Genomic DNA, 19413 nt, shown 5'->3' on the forward strand with positions numbered 1-19413 from the left:
TCTTGATGTCAGATCAATCATACTGATATCAGAAGCTATATGGCATTCCCTGAAACTATCTAGTTTGGTCAGAAACTATCTGGCAATTATCAAAAACTTCTTTTTACCTTCTTTTCTGTGACCGACCTTCTTTTTGGTGATAGTACTGACATCTTGGATGCTTGGTGGTATACTGGACAAGTTAGTCATTGCTAGGGGTTTTATTGTTGGTATTTTTGGTACCACGCTGTAGGATTTAAAATAGTCTATTATTGAGCAGTGAGATATTTGTGCTCTCTTAGACAGAAAATGGCACCAGATGGCAGTGAAGTGATCCGAATGGAAGCAGCAAGGCCTATGTCCAGGAGTGGTCAGTAGATGCAAAAGGGCTACTGAAAGAAGAAGAAGAAGAAGACAAGTAGTTGTTACATAACAAACCCTTTTGGTGATTGACTATTACTTTGTGATCTCGTGGTGACATATGGAAGTCCCTACAAGTGCAGGAATTTTCCCTTTCGGGAAGTTCCCAGAATTACAACGGCATCCTCTGCTTCCTCTGTCCTGCAGCTTCACATGTTGCCTAAACCTGCAGAATACATGTAGTATGTAAGAGTAATATGTAACAAACAGTGACATCTGTCCTACCTGCTGTGAATTAAACGTTGAAACCAGAATGGCAATGTTATTTGTATTACTTTCAAGATACGTTTGACAAAAAGCAATTCAATATTACAGACTTATGGCGTTGGTTTTGATTTCTATGATGTATTGTTTGTCAGAATATACTTTGGTTGTTTTATGCACCTACTAATGTTGCAATAGAAATAATTGGTGACAAATAGGGTCACGATGAGTGATTAAAAGTAGTTTAAGGTGACACACGACACCTCCAGGTTGCGAAACCAGCATGCACAGAACGAGATCGCAGATCCACGACGATTATCTAGGATGGTATGTGAAAATGGTCGAACAGGATCGCAGCGTCGCGTTTTTTACCTTGTATTTATTATCTTTAATAGGAACTATTATTGTGTTCGTTTTAGAAACTTGTTCAATGAAACGGCAATAAACAATGGGCAGCGCGGTAGAGCACCTGTGCAGCATTGAACCGCACGCAAATTTCCGTGTAACACTTAAGATCTGGTCTTATTTATTGGAAGTCCGTTTTAGTTCAATGCTGATTATAAAAATGCTTTCAGTTCTGACAACATTCTCCAGAGGTAATTTCATGTAATTAACACATACGCACGTACGCGATGGTTTGTAGTTAATCGTAAAGTAACAAAGGAGCGCTTTTGGTCTTAGACTGAAAAAAATGTCGATTTAGCATTATTACAATGACAAAACAAAAGCGGAAATACAAATATGTATACGACTTCCACTCATCGTGGGGATATTGAATTTATGTCATCAATCGAGAGTCGTTTTCAGTCATTTTGCGTACCGATGATTAGGCGAATCGTGCCAATAACTGAGAACCGCTCGGGGAGAATATCAATGCCTTCCTAAAGGCGACATTAATATTCTTTAGGCCCCACTCATCGCCTTATTGTTTCAATAAATTTATTTTAAATGAATAAATATGAAGAGAACGCACTCAATTTGCAATTATTTATAATGACAAATAAACATTTTAATGTCGCTCGTCATTATTCTTTTACTGAAACGTGAGGGTATTGGGGACGGTGTCATTTTGCTGACACACTTTATAACGCGTTCAATATTTAACCATTATTTTTTATTGGCATAATCGGAAGTGTTATTAAAACTGAATCATCGCCATTACGAATACCGCATTATTCAAGTATCAATTTAAATATTTAAATTCGGTTAATCAGACAAGCAAACGGTAGGATTTCTGGCACAAATCATTTACTTTTACTACATATTTTGTTTCCATATTTTTTATCATTAGAGCTAATATAGTAAACAAGCCACGCGTTGTTGTCTTTTAAAGCTGCCTCAACAAAAATCAAACACCTCAACAAAAATAAACATTAATGAAGCTTTTTTTAAAACCTGGAAGTGGTAAACATTCAAGACTGGCAATTTCAGAAACCTTTAGAACAAACAATCTGTAATGTCTATTTAGTGGTAACTGAAATAGTTATACAGATTTCTTCAGTGATTCTAAATAATGAAAAGCAATTATGAAATACACTTGGAAACTTGGAAAACGTTTAGTAGGTATGGTAAATGGGTTAGTTACTTATCTCAATGTAAACCTCATTGGTAAGTATTTGTACCAGCAGGTATACTAACTAGTCTAGTAAATAGGTCATACTATTTACTTGCCACTTTACCACAATTGCAAATTATATTGAAAAACTATCATATTCATTTGGTTTAACCTGAACTGGTATTGTATCTCTCATCGAGTGTTGTCGAACCCTGTAATACATCAGGGTGCCAATTCTTGAAAGCAAGGAACAGAATTCTCAAGAAAATCACATTCTGCATACCTTTCTCTTGATAACTCCCTTTCTTTGTTTCAAGAATAGACACCTTCAGGGCCATTATTCTTGAAATCAGGGAACGGGATTCTCAAGAGAATTGTTGATAGAGTGTTACAGAAGAAACTAACAATGGCGGGTTTCTGTCACATTCTTCAGACCTTTATACACATATAACTGCAGAAGTGAATGATACTGTTGCTATTCTTTACAGCTTTTGTTAATACTCTATCGAAAAGCAGGAAGTTTATGAATTTATTCTACTATATTTACTTTCTGCACCATAATCTTCTTCTAGCTACTTTACCCCTCTTCATATACATATAGATTATTGATTTCTTTCTTTAACTATAGAAAATTCTTAATTATTCCTTTTTCATTGAAATCATAATGGGAAAAATTTAACCGAGGAAGTTAATAATCATACTTTCTTTACTCTACTCTACTCTACTAAAAAAGATATTGGTGGGTTACTTTACTGGTACCAGTTACTTGTACTATTAAACGGGTAGAAAGAAAGTATTCAATAAATAGGATTTTGCTTCATTGGTTAAATTGGTAAATTAACATAACATAATTGGAACCAAAAGAGAACTAAAGGTGCTATCTAGCGGAAAATAAAAGAAGGTTGAGGAACGATCGTTACCGTTAAAGAAAAATCCACCATATTTCAGTTTTTTTAAGCCCACAGGTGTCGCATCATGTACTAGAACCTGGGCTAGATTTATAACAATTACTAATATATAAAACAGGAACAATACAAAATGTTCCTATGAACAGCAGTTATTTTGCAGTTATTTAGATATTTACAGCAAAAAAAAATTAAAAAAATTAAATAAATTAAATAAAAATTAAATTAATTAAATTGTAATCTTTATTTTCAATTAAGTAGGTAGTTCTTTTATTGAGAACATTGAATTGCAGAGTAATGGTTCTCTGTCATTTTCATTTTCATTTTGTTTGAACAGTTTTGAGTTTTCCACAGCTGTACTGTAAAACTAAAAGTATATATTAACTAAAGGTTTAACAGTTTTTCTTACAAGAGCTAAAACTCATATAGAAAACGACCCTAAAACAATAAAAAATTTGAATCATCAACTTTAAACCTCAGCACGCAAAAAACATTAATAAAAGCGTATACTGTACGAGTTACTAATGAAATATGATTGAAAATCAATTTGTCTCGGTGAACAATGGTTCCGTGTGTGGATAATACCCATTTAATATGCACGTCAATCAGTCCTGACCAATTTCCACAAAAACGTGTTTACGTACCTGTAACGGAAAGGGCGCAAGTCGAAAGTTTTCACCGTAAAAGTTCTAACAAACTAATGTGGAAAGTTTAGTTATGGTCTGGTTAAGGTTTTAGTCTGTTGAAGTTCTGGATATTTGTGGCAAAATTGTGTTTATAGTACACGTTTCTTACGTTTATATTATTACGTATGTGTTTCAATTTTTAATTGTTAGCTCATTTCTTTATATAATTTTTCTGTTAAACTCATGAACATTCTTCCTGTCAACTACAGTAAATATCTAATTTACTTGCTCAATTCACCCGTTATTAGCAACTCTTAATAATCTACAAACTACGTCATACCATACAACAGCCTTCTAGTAATCGACTGTTCATTGAACTTTTCCAAGATTCCATCGAAATTGGATATAATTAACCATAACGTGTGACCATTTTCCAGGTGATACCAAATCGATAGCGCCTTATACTAATTTCAATTTAGTAATTGGTATATTATTCTACAAAGGAATGGGATGTAACGCTGCTAAGAATGTTGCGGTGGTTCCAATTGATGGCCAAAATAACGGACACGCACATCGAGATAGGTAAAAATAAAACTGCCAAAATAATTACTTTTAAAATAATATTTTTATATACATTGTTACAGACCACTTGATTTGGATCCTGGAGAAGTTGATAACGCAACAGTAAACAACGTATTACAAGCTGGTATATTAAATAACAAGTATCATTCTACCCGCAGCTATCTAATTTAAACATTTAAAGGTAACGGAATGTCCTTTGAGATAACTTTCGAAGAGAGTGAAGGTAAACAGGATACAGTATCTCAGAAACAACCACCAAAACGGTTACAAGAAGTGGAGCCTAAAGATCCGGTTACGTTGGAAAAACTACAAGAAAAGTTGGAAGAAGCTGAAATCAGACGTCAACAGGTTAGACTGGTGAAGATTGTTACCTGAAAGAAAAACGAGTAAATCAAATTTATTGACAGATTCTGCAGCAAAGAGGCCAATCCGCAACCCAACTCAAGAGACAGAGAAATGGCGGAGGCGAAGGAGATTCCCCAAATCACTTGAAAGTGCCCAACAGGGAAACAAAGTCAAGAGGAAGACCGTAAAGTCAGATATAAATAGAAACTCTTATTGTAAAATAATTGATTAATTTGTGGTTTTCTGAACCAATCAGAAAGTACCAGCAGTGATTTCTTGTGGTTTTTGTCTTGACAATTTGTTTTAATGTTAACAATGAAAACTAACAATACTTGAAAAGTGTTACTGTATTATTCAAATATTTACAGAATGGTTACACAAAGACAGTAACCCCAAGTCTTAACATCTAAAACATTCCAAGGACTAGACTGGATTAATCAGATTATATCAGTTTTCTATCTTCAAGGTACTAGTGAAAGTTTAATTGACATAAAACATAATTTCTGCAACAAAGTAATTTGAAATTAACAAAATAAATTCAGGCCAGCACTACAATTATTAACAAATAGTAATTTGTATTGCTTCTTTTAGAATATACAGGTTGTTTCATTAATATAATGACTGGTATTTAGGAGCTCTTGTATCTACAATATCTTGGTATTGTTAAACAAAAATAAAATAAGAGATATTTTGTTATTTGATCACAGGGTAATGTGTATAAAGCAAATAACAATAAATTGTTTTAACCTCTTCCTACCCCTCCTAAAAGTTTATCAGTATATTTATGAAACACCCTTTGTATGTTATTCCTATACATAAAAAGTAAAGTGGATTTCAAGAATGAGCTCATTTATTATTACTTATTGATAAGATAAGTAAATAAGTAAATTTAGTTAATGTGTCATTAAATATGTATGTTTTGATTTAATCTATTCAAACCACTGGCGTAATACTAGTAGAACCAGCCAGAAAATAACTAAAATTCAAACCAAATTATGAAGGCAAGTCAAATACATTATAATTACATTCTAGTGAAATATCAATGTGATTGTGGCTATTATTCCTACCTTACCTCTAAAAGTATATGCACTGTACTTGGTATAAAATTGAATAACAACCTACTGAAAACTCTATATTTACATTAGTTCAACAACAAGAAGCTCGAGCAGGTTCAGCTTCAGGAAGATGGTAATCCAGACTGCTTGGTCTAGAAAACCCAGTTTTAATGCCATCCCACCCATCTTCAATCTAGAAGAGGTTGCAAAATATTAATTTATCAATGTCTCAGTTTAGGAAATACAGACCCTATACTCTCCAGTTTGTATTCTATTATAAACTTCTTGAGTGACTGCCCTAAAAGCTTCTTCAACATTTAGTCCATTTTTAGCAGAAGTTTCAATAAAAAACAGACCAGAGTTGTCAGCAAAAGCTTTGGCCTCTTCTTTAGACACCTGTAACTTTACTTTTAATCCAAAATAGTCAAAATAGAGTTTGTTTTTACTTCTCTTTGTCCCCCATTTCCTATTAAGTCAGCTTTACATCCAACCAGTGCAAAAACTGGTCTATGGGGATCAATGTGTCTTTTTGCCTCGCTCATCCATTGTGGTATGTGCTCAAAACTGGATCTAGAGATTAAACTTGAAATAAAAGCAACCATATACAACTGAACTGTTTAAAAGTTAACCTGTTACAAATGTCATAAACCAACAAAGCCCCAACCGAATTGCGATAATAAGATTTTGTAATTGAACGAAACCTTTCTTGACCAGCTGTGTCCCACAGTTGCAGCTTAATTCTAGTACCATCTTTGACTTCAATAAGTCTAGCAAAAAAGTCTACACCTACTGTAGGGTCTGAAACCTGTAAATACTTTGAGCATGAGATATTTCAGGAAATTGACGGAAAATTCTATCTATGTACGCTTAATGTTATATAAAAAGGTCTCGATTATAAAGCAAAAGTTAAGGAAAAGTCTTTTACCTCAGCAAATTTTCCATCAGTGAAATACTTCAACAAAGAACTTTTTCCCACAGTGCTGTCTCCTATCAATATTAAGCGAAACTGATAGTCGAATATTGGTTCGACCATTTTAAATCATTACCTGTAAAATTGGTTTTCAATAAAAAGACAACTTATAAGTTAAAAATTGTTTATGAGAAATTGGATAATAGTAAATCTATTTTTCTTTTGTGATGACTATTTTTATTTACCTGTCAGTGTCAGTTGTCAATAAACATGTGTCTTGAATCGTACTGGACGCCGTTTAACAACTATCACGTGGCGCTGCACCAATTTCTTACAAAGAAGCCACGTGGTAGAGGTTGGCTCGTAGACCACTATTGCATATGGCTAAAATCATAGCAAAATGGGATGACGTAACAATGTATAGAAAGGTAAATGTTGTAAAAAGAGGAGTAAACGTCACGATCAAAGCATGATCCGCCTATACATTTCATTTTAACTTTTATTATGTATTAATTATTATTTTAATAATTTTCTTACTTAAATACTGCACTATAATTGGTTATACCCAGGGTTTTAAAAACAAAAAACTAGATAACAGGGTGATTTTATGAAAACCATAAAACAGTAAAATATTCTGCTTTCGAAAAAAAGTTAAAAAAAAAACACGCTGATGTTAAGTTACGCCACTTTGTGTATTAAATAAAAACACTAAAAATCGGAGAGCAGAAATTACAGCAAACGCTTGCGCGGTCCAACCATCAAAATTCGCGCCTCGCCACTTTTGCCCTTCTAACCCAGACAAAGGGGTGCTGCCCCGCCCTAGTCGCGTTCACGGAAAGGGCGGACGCACAACGTAAATAAATATAAAATTATTGATGCATATTCACACACTATGAACGACAATAACACCCCCACGATTGGGTTTTGTGATCAAATTGGCAACAACCTTTCGGAATTAGGAAAATGGTAAAAAAAAATCTATACCTAATAATCGTATTTGTATCATCTGTGTTGCAGGAAAGTGTGGCAAAACATAATACTGGGCCAGTTTCTTTCCATTATATTATGCGCAATAAATACATTGGCTCATTACTTAAATTCGGGATCAAGCGATGTACTGCCTACTGGACAGTCTTTTCCTCATTACATGTTTTTATGTGCTATTTACACTAGCTGGCTCGCGTTTCGGCGAGGAGAGAAAGGACTCATTTCAATCATAAAAGCTCGAGGTTGGAGGTATTTGTTGCTGTGTATTATTGATGTGGAAGCAAATACTTTAATGAGCACTGCCCATCAATTTACCACCTTGACTAGTATACAAGTAAGTAATTCAGTAAAAACATTTTCTAGGACAAAACTTTAACTTTACTGAGGTCCTAGACACATATATGAGGAGTTTTTACTGTTTTGGCGCTTTTTTTTCTCATTTTCAGCTATTTACTATTTTTTCAGTGTCACAGTAATATAATATGATACACAATTTCAAATATTTTTTGCTTACAGTTACTAGGATGTGTGGCCATACCTGTGGCCTTAGCTTTAAGTTGTTTGGTGTTGGGAGTACGTTACCGCATGGTGCACATTCTGGCAGTATCAGTTTGCCTTATTGGAGTAGGGTGCTTAGTTTGGGCCAATATTGAAGATACTAAAATTGATGGTAAAATAGTATTTTTCAATAAAACATTTATTTTGAATGGTCCGCATCTTTAGGTAAAAACCAGCTGGTAGGAGACATGCTCTGTCTTGGTGGGGCTGTGTTGTTTGCTATTGTCACAGTGCTACAAGAATTGTCGGTTAAAAATACCGATATCATTGAGTATCTGGGATTGCTGGGACTGTTTGGAAGTTTAGTCAGCGGTTTACAAATGTAAATTGCGTTTATAAACTACAGGGTGGTCCAGTTTTAAGTGTCAATAATTTATCATTCGATAGCCAATCAAAAAATAAGTTGACTTGCATTATGTAATTTTTCTAAAAAACGTTTCCTAAGGAACATACAGTCCTCCAAATTTCAATTTCTAAAATCGTTTTATAGTGTAAAACGGAACATTCAAGGCTTGTGAGAGTCCAAATTGGTACCGAATAGTCTAAAAACTTGCTATTTACTACTAGGAATAGTCTTATAATTCGTTTTTTTATACTGCCATCCTGGTCTGGATTTGAAGAACTAAAAACAGTCCGGAAATCAAGACAAAGATTGTATTGTGCATGAAACCCATCTTTTACTTCTAAAGATAATCTAAAAGTTGACTTAAGCTAGAACTGACTTTACTAGGACTAAAAAGAGTCCAAAAGTCTATTTTCAGGACTTTAATTGGTGTACAACTCAATTTTCTGGACCGGAACAAGTCTAGAAGTAAATACAATTTTGGACTATTTCATTTCTAAAAATTAGTTCTTAAGACTAATATCGTAGCATTCGGTACCAAAATTTTTTACTTTTATTACTTTACTTTTTGACTTGAAGAAACTTGACTTTTGGAAATAGTCTTAAAAAGCACTAAAAACAGTCTGAATTTCTTAAAGATGCTACAATTTATTGCATCTATGAGTTTAGAAGTAAATTTAATAGTGAAGAAGCTTGAAATAACATTTTCAAGACTTTACAAACTGGCTTTTAGGCCTGATAAGTCAAAAACTTCATAAAGATAGGTTTTAACACAATCTAGATTTTTGAGAAATAATTTTTAGCTCGAATTTTTAGCACTGAGGTGTCTAGAAGTCGATTTAATAGTGACAAAGCTTGGAATGCCATTTTAAGTCTATGAAGAATGTGAAAATTGTTTTTTAAGTTTGCTGTGTTAATAACTTGGTAAAAATAGTCTTTAAACTCGATTTTCTAAGCTGAAAGCAATTTTGAAGCACTAATAATAGTCCAGAATTCTGAGAAAATGAAAAGCAAACTAAAAAGCAAGAAAAGTTAGTTTTCAAGATAATTTTCATGAATCTAATATCAATTTCCTCTATTTAAGACTATTTTCAAGACTAAAATATTGAAATTTGTCTCGAAATTATGAAAATTTACTTCAAATGCAAATTTTAAGATTCTGATGTTACTTTTCATTAGTTCATAGTCAGTTTTTGTTGTTTAAGTCAATTTTTAAGGTTTAAATGTATGAATTTGTAGTCAAAAATTCTAGAAAAAGTAATTTTTTATGTCTACAAATCAATTTTCAATATTAAAGTCTCTCGATCTGCATGAAAACTGGTTACAAACACAATCTTTAAGCTTCTGAAATCAATTTTTATTTTTTCAAGTCAATTTTATGAAAACTGGCTACAATTAAATTTTTTAAGCTACTTAAGTGAATTTTCCGTTTTCGATCTTTGAACTTGATAACTGAATTATCTCGTAAACGAAGTTTTAAATCAGAATTTTATAAGAGGTAATTTCTTTTTCATCGTGAACAGTGAAATTTAAAAAAACTGTAATTTTTGAAAAATGAGGGACGTAGAAGATAAGGCAAAAACATTAAAACCATCTTCCTGTATCTACGGTACTGGAGAATTTTGGCAAACGTCATTCATAATGAGTATTAATTTCATAAGTGCTTGTTCCAAACTTGCTCCAACGGTTTGACAGTTATGACAAAAAAACGATTTTTTAACCAGAAATTTGAATGAATGAATGTATTTTACTTAGAAAGCATTTTTCAGGAAAATGACATAATGCATGTCAACTTATTTTTTAATTGGCTATGGATTGGTGAATTATTGACATTTAAAACTAGACCACCCTGTATAGGCTTGTTCTATTAAAGCATATTAATGTTTTAGGCTACTTTTGGAACGACAAACGTTAATTTCGTCAACATGGAAAAACTCAAGTGCTCTGCTGTCATCCTTTTCAGCGTGCCAGTTCATGTTTTGTACTTTTTCGAGTATATTCTTGCTCAATATGGGCACTACGGCCCTACATTTATCCTTACTGTCAGGCAATTTTTATACCCTTATCGTGGGGATTCTGTTATTTAATTATAAGGTGCTATTGCTGCAATACTATAAACATAAGGATAACTTTGTAAGTTTTCAGTTCCACGCCTTATACTTCCTGTCATTTACACTGTCAATGACTGGAGTTTATATTTACTCCATCAAAAAACATCGACTAGGCCAGTGAGAAATGGATTGACATTCACGAGAGATTGTAATCATCAGCATTCTGGTCAGCAAATTAATAATAGGTAGGCACTTGTAATAAAATATATTTAATATTTTGTCTTTAGAAAAAATGCTATATGTTTCAGACGAATGGAATGTCAACTTCAAGAGCATATTATTGTGGACAGTCCAGAAAGAATGAATGAAATTTTATCGGCATTTGGTACTATTAACAGCAACGATACTTTCCCATTGAGTCACAGTACGAATACGACGTTTACGTCATTTTATGGTAGCCATGATGTGCTTGACCACCAAACCACCGTTGCATAAAAATATTCCATTGATAATGATCTATGGCTGATCTGCTAAATGTTACTCAAAGAATGAATTTAAAAAATGATGCCGACTGTATTTGATCACAGCAATAATGATCATTATTGTTTTTAAGCAATTTTGCAAAATGTATGATCTAGAATCAGTCGTGGATCACTTTGTATGTACAGGAGCAGTATATACACTGATACATTACTACAAGTAGGTACATATACTCAATATGTAACTTGAGATAGTTCCATGAGGACAATGGCTCTTAAATATATAGGAATGCTTATTTTGAAAGATTTGCTCAATATAAATTAAATGATCCTAGTTATTAGATATATTTCAATTGGAAGGTTGTGACAATTATACCGTATTGTTTGATCCGAATTATTTTATTCTTACTTTAGTAATAATTTGTCGAGTTTCTGTCGTAAATCCAATACTTAGTTCATATAGTACACATTATAGTTTCATAATGCCTTATAACACTTCTTCAGTTTCATAGTCTGTAAGGGAACAATATTATTAGATCGCTTGGATAACGTGTGCAAACTCCAAGCTCATCGGCCTATTATTTATATATCTATCCTGTAAAGAAACCATTTTCCGACACACCTATAATATTAATATATTCGCCATATTTCAAGTAGTAACAATAAAATCCCACTAGACTTTCTAATACTTGCAACCCAGTGGCCACAACGTTACACTTTTCTACTTTTTGTATTTTCGATAAAGGCAATAAAATCGTAGATGCGACACAACTACTTGGCATTTTGTAATTCGATATTAAAAACATTTATTGTATATGATGTTGTGTATTATTATTTACCTATGCCCACCTTAAAATTTTTGATGACAAGGCAAAACAAAGTAACTGATGCATCAATACATTATTTAATAATAGTCAGTGTCAAAACAATATAACTACTTTACAGGTTACTAACCTTAGTAAATATTCACTCTGGAAAAATAAAACAGATTTAATCACTTCTGGAGCCTGATCTGGATCTCGATCTCGACTTTGATCGACTTTTAGATCTCGATTTCGACCGACTCCTAAAGAAAATTTCCGTATTTTCAATAATGTTCATGACTTGAAGAAAACAATCATGTTACCTGGACTTCTCTCTAGAGCCACTCCTAGATCTCGATCCACTCTTAGAACGTGACCTACTCCTAGATCTAGAGCTGCTCTTTGACCTGGACCTGCTCCTGGATCTTGATACACTTTTCGACCTAGATCGAGATCGACTCTTTGATCTGGATCCACTTTTAGACCTCGACCTGCTTTTGGATCGTGATCCGCTTCTAGATCGCGATCTAGATGGGCTTTTAGACACAGACCGACTTTTTGATCTGGAAACACTCCTCGATTTCGATCTACTCTGATGTCTGGATCCACTGTTCGATCTAGAGCGACTCCTCGATTTAGATCTACTTCTGCTTCTTGATTTAGATCTGCTCCTGGATTTGGACCGACTTTTCGATCTGTCTGATTCCGAGCCAGAAGAAATTCTCCTTTTCTTCTGACGCTTTCCGCTATCGCTTTCGTCACTACTTGGCCGAGGTCGCTTATTATCTACCAAAATTGTTAAATCGCAAATTGAGACTTTTATGCATTACATTAACTTACCGTCATCACTATCTTCACTAGTGGAAATCGTAGCTTTGGATACGATTTTGCTTTTTTGTTTAGCGCTAAGACCTTCGTCCGAATTCCGTTTAAACTTTTTAGGTTTCTCTTTGCGTTGTCTCCTGCCTTTGACTGGGCGCTCGCCACTACTGTCGGAATCTCTGCCTTTGTTCTTTCTACCGCCACCTTTAAAGAAATATAAAGTGTTTTGCAACAAGACAATAGATAGTTGTGTGCAACATCTGGTGACATCTGTACTCAACTCTATGAGTTAGAAAGTACAGAAAAAATATCAAGTAAGCCATATTTTCAGCACGCTGTTGCCAAATCCAGCACCGTCGACAAAATTAATTTTGTTCTTGGATGAGCTTTTGTATGAGCTAGACAATTTCTCACTCATGGATCCTAAAACTTGATCATTTAGCAGTTCCCAAGCCAATTTTGATTAATAAAAATCAAACAAGCGATTAAACCTTAAAATTTGTTCTAAATTTTTACAAAAAAACGAATATCTGAGAAACTAAAGTTTAGCCGTACCAAACCTCAATGTTTTCAACCTTTTATTTTCAACGTAGATTCTGAAAATCAAATAAAATACTAAGTATTCCATTTGAAAAAATATAACTTTGATACTTTTTCTGCATTTGGGACAACTGGTACATCTTAAAAATATTTTTAAAAGATACCTCCAACATGCCAGAATCAAAACTTTGCTGAAAGTGAATAGTCAACATTTTTCGTGTCGAATAACGTGAATAACACTGTATAATTTATTATTCCTGGATTTTGATACATTTCTCTCTCCGTTTCTTAACTACCACTTTTCTTCTGTTTCTTTAAATTTTGACCTTCTTTAACTAAACACAATTTTCTTTTAAAAAACACAAATAACCGAAATATTGACCGGAAAATGGAGCAGCGCAAGTGAACAAGCTTTTTAAAGATGTTACGGTTTGACAGCTTTTATCTAAGTTCCTGTGACAGTTAGGAAGTTCGTTTCAACGTCAAAATGTAGCTTAAAACGTCTACTTTCTTTTGTCACGACACTTTTTATGAAAAAAAAAACACAGTAATAACTGAGGAACCCGACCTAGAACACTGTTGTGCACGCCAAACTTAAATACAAAACTTCAGTATACTTCCTTCTACAGACTTTGAAGATATAGTGCGTTCCTCATAAACTCAAACTGTCCCAAAAAGGGTACATTTTGGAAAAAATCCCTTAATCTAGCAACCCTGCTCAGAAAAAAAAACAATCAGATCCACAGATATACAAAGTGTCCAGAATTGAAAATTACTGAAACCATACCTAACCTAACCTAACCTCATACTTTTAGGTGTGACAACCTGTATAGTTTGCATTCTGACTTACCATTAAGATAATTTCTGCTAGAAAATGAATGAAATCAAAAATTAGTATGGCATACAAACATATGAAGTTACGACAACTAAATTGTTGTCACAAACATGAAAAGCTAACAGCCGTGGTAAACTGAAAGAACGCGAGATTGCTTTGCACCACAACTTTACTTACTTTTTCTATATATGTGAAGCACATAATCATCTGGAAGGAAAATAAAAAACGACAAAATATCAGTAATGACTTTTTGATGTTGCGGTAATACCTTGACATAAGAAGGAATTAAAATTAGACTGTCAGGACGAATCAAAAAACCGAAAAAAGTTGTTACATTTATCTTACCTCTCTTTTTACGATCACCGCTTCGCTTCCTTTTCCTGCCCTTTTCTTTCGGAGGCCTTGGTTCAGCGCCTTCTTCTCTATTTTCTCGACCACTATCCGAATCTGAGACATACGCATCTCTGAAATTGTTTGTGATAAATGTATTATATTCAGTTACTCAATTAAAAACGTTATCAAATAGGAATAATCTGTAACAACTCACCGTCTGCTTCTACCCCCTTTGGATTTCTTTTCTGAAGGTAATTCCTGGAAAACCAACGCATTCTTGGTCTTCTCCTTGTATTCTTGTCGCTTTTGAAGCATTTGCTCTTTAGTGACTCGCCTTTCTTCTTCTCTCCGCCTCTGAAAAGTTACAACAGTAAGCAAACTTCAACGCATCCAACTTGATTAGTGACTGACCTGTTCTTCAATCTGTCTCATCTTAAACGCAGCACGTTCTTCGTCTTGCTTTCTACGAAGCATACGTTCTTCCTCGTCTACTCTTCGTGCCCGCGCCACATGATATTGAGCTTGTGAAAGTAGATCTTTGCATTGTCGCGCCTCCAACCCAGCCAAATTTACATCGTAACGCATCTTGTCACCGTATTCGGCCAAGTAGGTAAAGTATCTAAAATAGATTATTTCCCTCATTGGACTAGTAGCCAATAAAATTCAATGAACCTTTCTAGTTCGACCAATGAGAGCCGTTATATACTGAATAAATCCCTAGTTGCTAAAATTTTACACTGAATAAACACCTCCTACCTTTTTCGAATACGTTTTTTTGAAGAACATTTGATATTAAACGAAACGGGATTTAGACACATATAAAATTTAAGCTATTTTCTTCAATATTAACAATTAATAAATCACTATAACGTAGTTTCCATTAAAAAATTACATAAATTAAAATATTATGACGTCTGATTGTCAATCTGAAATGTAAACAAAAATATACATGGCTGAACGAAAATCTGTCGTCTGCTGGGGTGAGTTCAATATTATCATTAATTTCATCTCGTTTAGTTTATTATTTGTGTTCTAACTAAGGTGTTTTCTTGTTAATAAACTAAAATGTGAGTTTTCAGGAAATAATCTTGACATATACCCCTCGGCGTTCACGTTTTATCACGTAAAATGTGCATTGGTAGGTTTTTTGCAAAATTTTTCTTTTAGGCAAATGGTTTCGACTAAATAATTCTTTGGAAAAAATCGTCGAATTATTTAGTCTCAATCATTTTCCAAGCAAAATTTTGCAAAAAATCACCTATGCACAGTTTACCCGATAAAACTTGAACGTCTCGGGATATAACCTATGAAAAAAACTTTGCCAGTGAGAAAACTTTATGTTCACTTTTAGTACATACTTTAATGATAGTCCCAGTTCATGTACAGCTTGCAGGACAGTTTGCAACGTTGATTTTTCATCCTTCAAAATGTGAGTGGCCAACCTTTGAAGAACCAACGCGATGTTGTAGAGTAGCACTGTGTCTTGAGGCGCCACTCTACGTGCTTTGAGCAGCACCATTTTTGCTTCTTTAAGTTTGCCAGCTTTGTAATACGCTCTCGCCAAATACTGGAGCACTTCCACATTGTTGTACTTGAAGAATTTCCGCAGACAATTTTCGTACTTGAATAAAACACCAGAATGTTTATTTAGTTTCGTTGAAGTATAGCTGAAGTAATACCATTTGAATTGCACTGACAAATTGCCGTTGCTCAACGTAAACGTGAGCTATGTTCAGCCACACGTCGCAAAAGTCAGCAGTGGCTTCTCGAACTTGGGCAAAAATGTCTCGAGCTTCATTTACAGCTCCTTTGTGAGCCAGTACAGATCCAATTCCGTTGGCAGCCCAAATGTTTTTAGGATCAATTCTGAGTACTTGCTTGTACATCATTAAGGCACGATCTTGATGACGTTTTTCGCGGTCTTTATCTTTTGAAGGTTGATGTAATGTTTGTAACCAAACGTTGCCTAACGCTATGAGAGAATATGAGTCTTGAGAGGTGGCTGGGTTCTGCAAATAATTTGAAATTAATAATTTCTCTACTAATAAAGGAGAATAGTAACTTACCTTTAATATTCGTTCATATTTTTTCTGGCCTGGTCCCCACTCAGCTTTAGCCAAATGAAGGTTTCCAAGCAAAGACCATGCATCAGGATGCTCAGAATTTATACCTAAAGCCTCTTTAAACCAATTAGAAGCTTCATAAATATGACCTTTGTCTCTGGCCATACACCCCAACCTTCAAAAATAAACTTTGTGAAATAAGAACATGTTATTGCCTGTATCCATAGTCACCTTAAATAACAATCAACATAATTGGGATGTTCTTTAAGTATGTCTTTATAAAGTTTTTCTGATTTGTCATACAGACATAAAGCCTCGTTCAACCGGGCTAAATTATACGTTATAGTCACTGAAATGATGTTGTAGTACTGAGGATCATGTTGAGCCTCCGATTTTGCGCGCTCTAAAGCTTCCTCTAAAGTTTTTTTGGCCTCTTCCAAATTTCCAGTTCTAAAACGGTGATTTAAAATTTTGGTCCTGTATTGCACCGTAAAAACTCACCTATAATGGAGGGCAGCAACGTTGTTCAAAATTTCAGTAGGAATTTCGGCTTGAACATCTTTTTTAAGTATATTTATTGCAGTTCCGTACGCGTTCAATGATCCTTGTAAATCTGATTGTTCCAATATCTGCGCCAGTTCTATCCAAGCCTCAATATCGTCAGGAAACTGTTCAGTCACTTTCTTTAAGTGATTTTTAGCAATATCTCTTTTAGATTGGGAACTAGAATTTGCGTACAAAGAGCCCAAAATTTTCATGGTTTCATAGTTCCCAGGTTGTGCCTTTAACACTTTTTCAAAACACTGAGCGGCGTTTTCAGTATCTCCTCTATAAATATACATTTGTCCCAATCCAAAATGGGGTAATACAAAAGCAACTGAAGCAAATTGGGTAGCTTGATAGTAGTATTGAAAAGCTTGATCGTAATCGCCCTGCACATGAAAAGCTCTGGCTAGTTGATAACAGCTTTCCGCTCGCATCGCTTCATTTTCAGTGTTGTGAAACGCGTGCAATGCGAGATGTTGTACTTTACTATAATCTTTTTTAAAGAAAAAATGGTTTGCCAAGTGATTTAGAACCATTGGATTAGACGAATCGATTGTGTAAGCCTTGGATAACATTTGGACACCATTTCTTATTGTTTCAGGTTGTTGCTTATTCAATTTTAAAATTGCAAGACCAACCAAAGCTCCTACACATTTTGAATCTAATTCTAGCGCTCTTTCAAACGCTAGACGGGCTTTGTCTTGGTTATTTAACTTCATAAAACAATGACCCATACCTAAAAAGTTACACATACAGTGGTTCTCAAATATTTAATTTTTAAAGTAGTGAATTTTTTAAAATTTTGCTCCCCATTATGAAAACCAAATGAGAAGTTTATATTTTTGGATTTAAGTTGTTTACCAAACCAAATCTACTTTATAAATATGCTCTATTGAAATGAAAACCTGTTGAACATGTTTTACAAAAAAAAACTGAATACAATGAAACTAATTCATGATCTTAATCTCATGATTCAAAGTTTTATATACCTGGAGACATTTATGACTATGTAATTATAAAGGTATAAAAATAAGAATTTAAAATCAAAGTGAGATGAAGATGTTTCCTTACATCACTGTAAATTTTTAACATCACCTAGAATATGTTTATCCACAAAACAATAAAACACCACAATAATACACTCAGTTCAATGCACAACAGGGCAAAAAGAAAAACACTAAATTTGTATTTATTTTTCTTTTTAACAGGAAAAAAGTTACCTAATCTGACAGCAGCAGGACAATTTGGATTGGTTCTGAGTGCTTTTTTATAAAAAGCCAGAGCACCTCTAAAATCCTTCTTATTGTATGCTATACAAGCCTTGCCAAGCAATGAAGGAATATTATTGGGTGACTGATTCAGAACAAAATTGAACTGAGCATCTGCCTGCTCCATTTTATCTCCTTCAAGGAGGCAAAAGTATGCCCTTCCCAATAAATGGTTCTATAAAAATCAATTTATTGCCCAGCAAAGACAACAAAATTAAAGTGTGACTTACCTGGTCATACATAATAATCTTGTCAGCAGTGGTATATAGAAAAGTGGCTTTAGTGAAAAGTTCACGTTTCTTGTCCTTATTCTTTTCTCTGTTGGCTTGCTGGACATAGTAAGCAGCCAACATATCAAGAGCTCGCATTTGATCTTTTTCATAGTCACGATAATCCACATTAGCATCTGTTCTTGAAGCCTCCAATATTTTAAGGAAATCATCAATTTGGCCTTGTTTGTAATATTCCAACTGCAAAAAGCACACATTTTTAACATTCCAATAGTTAAATAGCAAGATTGGCAAGCAGGAAAAGTTTATGAAGTTGAAACTTACTGCAAGGTTAACCCAAATGGATAATTGGGTGTTTTCCTGGCGTAATATACCGAGAACTTCATCTCCTTCAGGAAGCTGATCCGAATAAAGCTCAATTACCTGAAATAGAGCAGTTTTTTGAGTCAATATGTGAGGCAATCAAAAATTTCTAACCTCGTCCGTATCACGGAGAGGAATTTCAATGGACGCAGCCATTTTGAGTAGATTTGGAATTTCCAAGGGTGACCCACAGTCCAAAAACTTTATAAAAATTACATTGAAGTTGGTTTTGTAAAAACACTTTAAATAAAAATACAATTAATTACACTTAGTTCACAAAAATTATCCCAATGGCGTCTCTAACTCTAACTTCAAACACATCCGTCTTCTGTCAAATAGTTTCAACTCTTCTTCTTCTTTTTGATAGGTGGGCACATGCCACATTCCTATAAAGAAATCTTTTATTTGTCTCTTACTTGTTGTTATTTCGTGTTTTTATTCATACTACCTATGCTTGTATTTTGTGTTACATTTTTATTTAGAATAAAACTATAAGAATATTGATTTTCTGGCAACTAGAGACTATTTGAAAAATTATTTTTTCCCAGTCTGTTTAGTGCAGCTCTACATGAAAGTCAGGATTTTCACTCTAGCAGTAAGCCAGTAAATCA

The 19413-nt window shown here is 34.0% G+C and overlaps 4 protein-coding genes across 7 annotated transcripts; 2 read left to right on the forward strand and 2 right to left on the reverse strand.

Moving 5' to 3' along the window:
- The first annotated feature begins 2072 nt into the window (after window positions 1-2072).
- On the forward strand, window positions 2073-5933 carry LOC145731242 (uncharacterized). 3 transcript variants are annotated; one of them, XM_081982918.1, is made up of 5 exons: window positions 2073-2211; window positions 4127-4271; window positions 4334-4395; window positions 4453-4619; window positions 4679-5933. In XM_081982918.1, the coding sequence occupies exons 1-5, from the start codon at window positions 2130-2132 to the stop codon at window positions 4802-4804; spliced, it is 582 nt and encodes a 193-aa protein (XP_081839044.1). In that variant the 5' UTR covers window positions 2073-2129; the 3' UTR covers window positions 4805-5933. The 3 variants fall into 3 exon arrangements, with proteins under 3 accessions (XP_081839044.1, XP_081839045.1, XP_081839046.1); XM_081982919.1 differs by lacking the exon at window positions 2073-2211 and adding an exon at window positions 3503-3872; XM_081982920.1 differs by lacking the exon at window positions 2073-2211 and adding an exon at window positions 3995-4126 and having other exon boundaries at window positions 4193-4271.
- Window positions 4296-6813, reverse strand: Rab39 (RAS oncogene family member Rab39). The gene is made up of 6 exons (XM_081982917.1): window positions 6597-6813; window positions 6301-6476; window positions 6118-6241; window positions 5921-6067; window positions 5757-5864; window positions 4296-4642 (listed from the first exon to the last, which is right to left on the reverse strand). Exons 1-5 carry the CDS (start codon window positions 6702-6704, stop codon window positions 5763-5765), a joined length of 657 nt encoding a protein of 218 aa, XP_081839043.1. The 5' UTR covers window positions 6705-6813; the 3' UTR covers window positions 4296-4642; window positions 5757-5762.
- Window positions 6814-6920: 107 nt separating this feature from the next.
- Window positions 6921-11815, forward strand: LOC145731239 (queuine/queuosine transporter SLC35F2-like). The gene is given in 8 exon segments (XM_081982914.1): window positions 6921-7547; window positions 7599-7902; window positions 8085-8238; window positions 8292-8448; window positions 10359-10563; window positions 10615-10683; window positions 10686-10765; window positions 10829-11815. Coding segments are annotated over 8 exon segments (1230 nt in total). The 5' UTR covers window positions 6921-7473; the 3' UTR covers window positions 11016-11815.
- A 69-nt stretch (window positions 11816-11884) lies between these two features.
- Window positions 11885-19119, reverse strand: Ctr9 (RNA polymerase-associated protein Ctr9). 2 transcript variants are annotated; one of them, XM_081982910.1, is made up of 16 exons: window positions 18917-19119; window positions 18764-18862; window positions 18440-18679; window positions 18162-18384; window positions 16897-17677; window positions 16627-16845; window positions 16399-16570; window positions 16012-16341; window positions 15691-15953; window positions 14744-14951; window positions 14547-14686; window positions 14345-14463; window positions 14177-14206; window positions 12643-12828; window positions 12126-12588; window positions 11885-12065 (listed from the first exon to the last, which is right to left on the reverse strand). In XM_081982910.1, exons 1-16 carry the CDS (start codon window positions 18956-18958, stop codon window positions 11990-11992), a joined length of 3591 nt encoding a protein of 1196 aa, XP_081839036.1. In that variant the 5' UTR covers window positions 18959-19119; the 3' UTR covers window positions 11885-11989. The 2 variants fall into 2 exon arrangements, with proteins under 2 accessions (XP_081839036.1, XP_081839037.1); XM_081982911.1 differs by lacking the exon at window positions 14177-14206 and having other exon boundaries at window positions 18917-19118.
- Between the last annotated feature and the right edge of the window lie 294 nt (window positions 19120-19413).

The sequence above is a fragment of the Ips typographus genome, linkage group LG6 (genome assembly GCF_016097725.1).
Source record: "Ips typographus isolate SLU linkage group LG6, UJ_Ityp_2.0, whole genome shotgun sequence".
Taxonomy (NCBI): domain Eukaryota; kingdom Metazoa; phylum Arthropoda; class Insecta; order Coleoptera; family Curculionidae; genus Ips; species Ips typographus.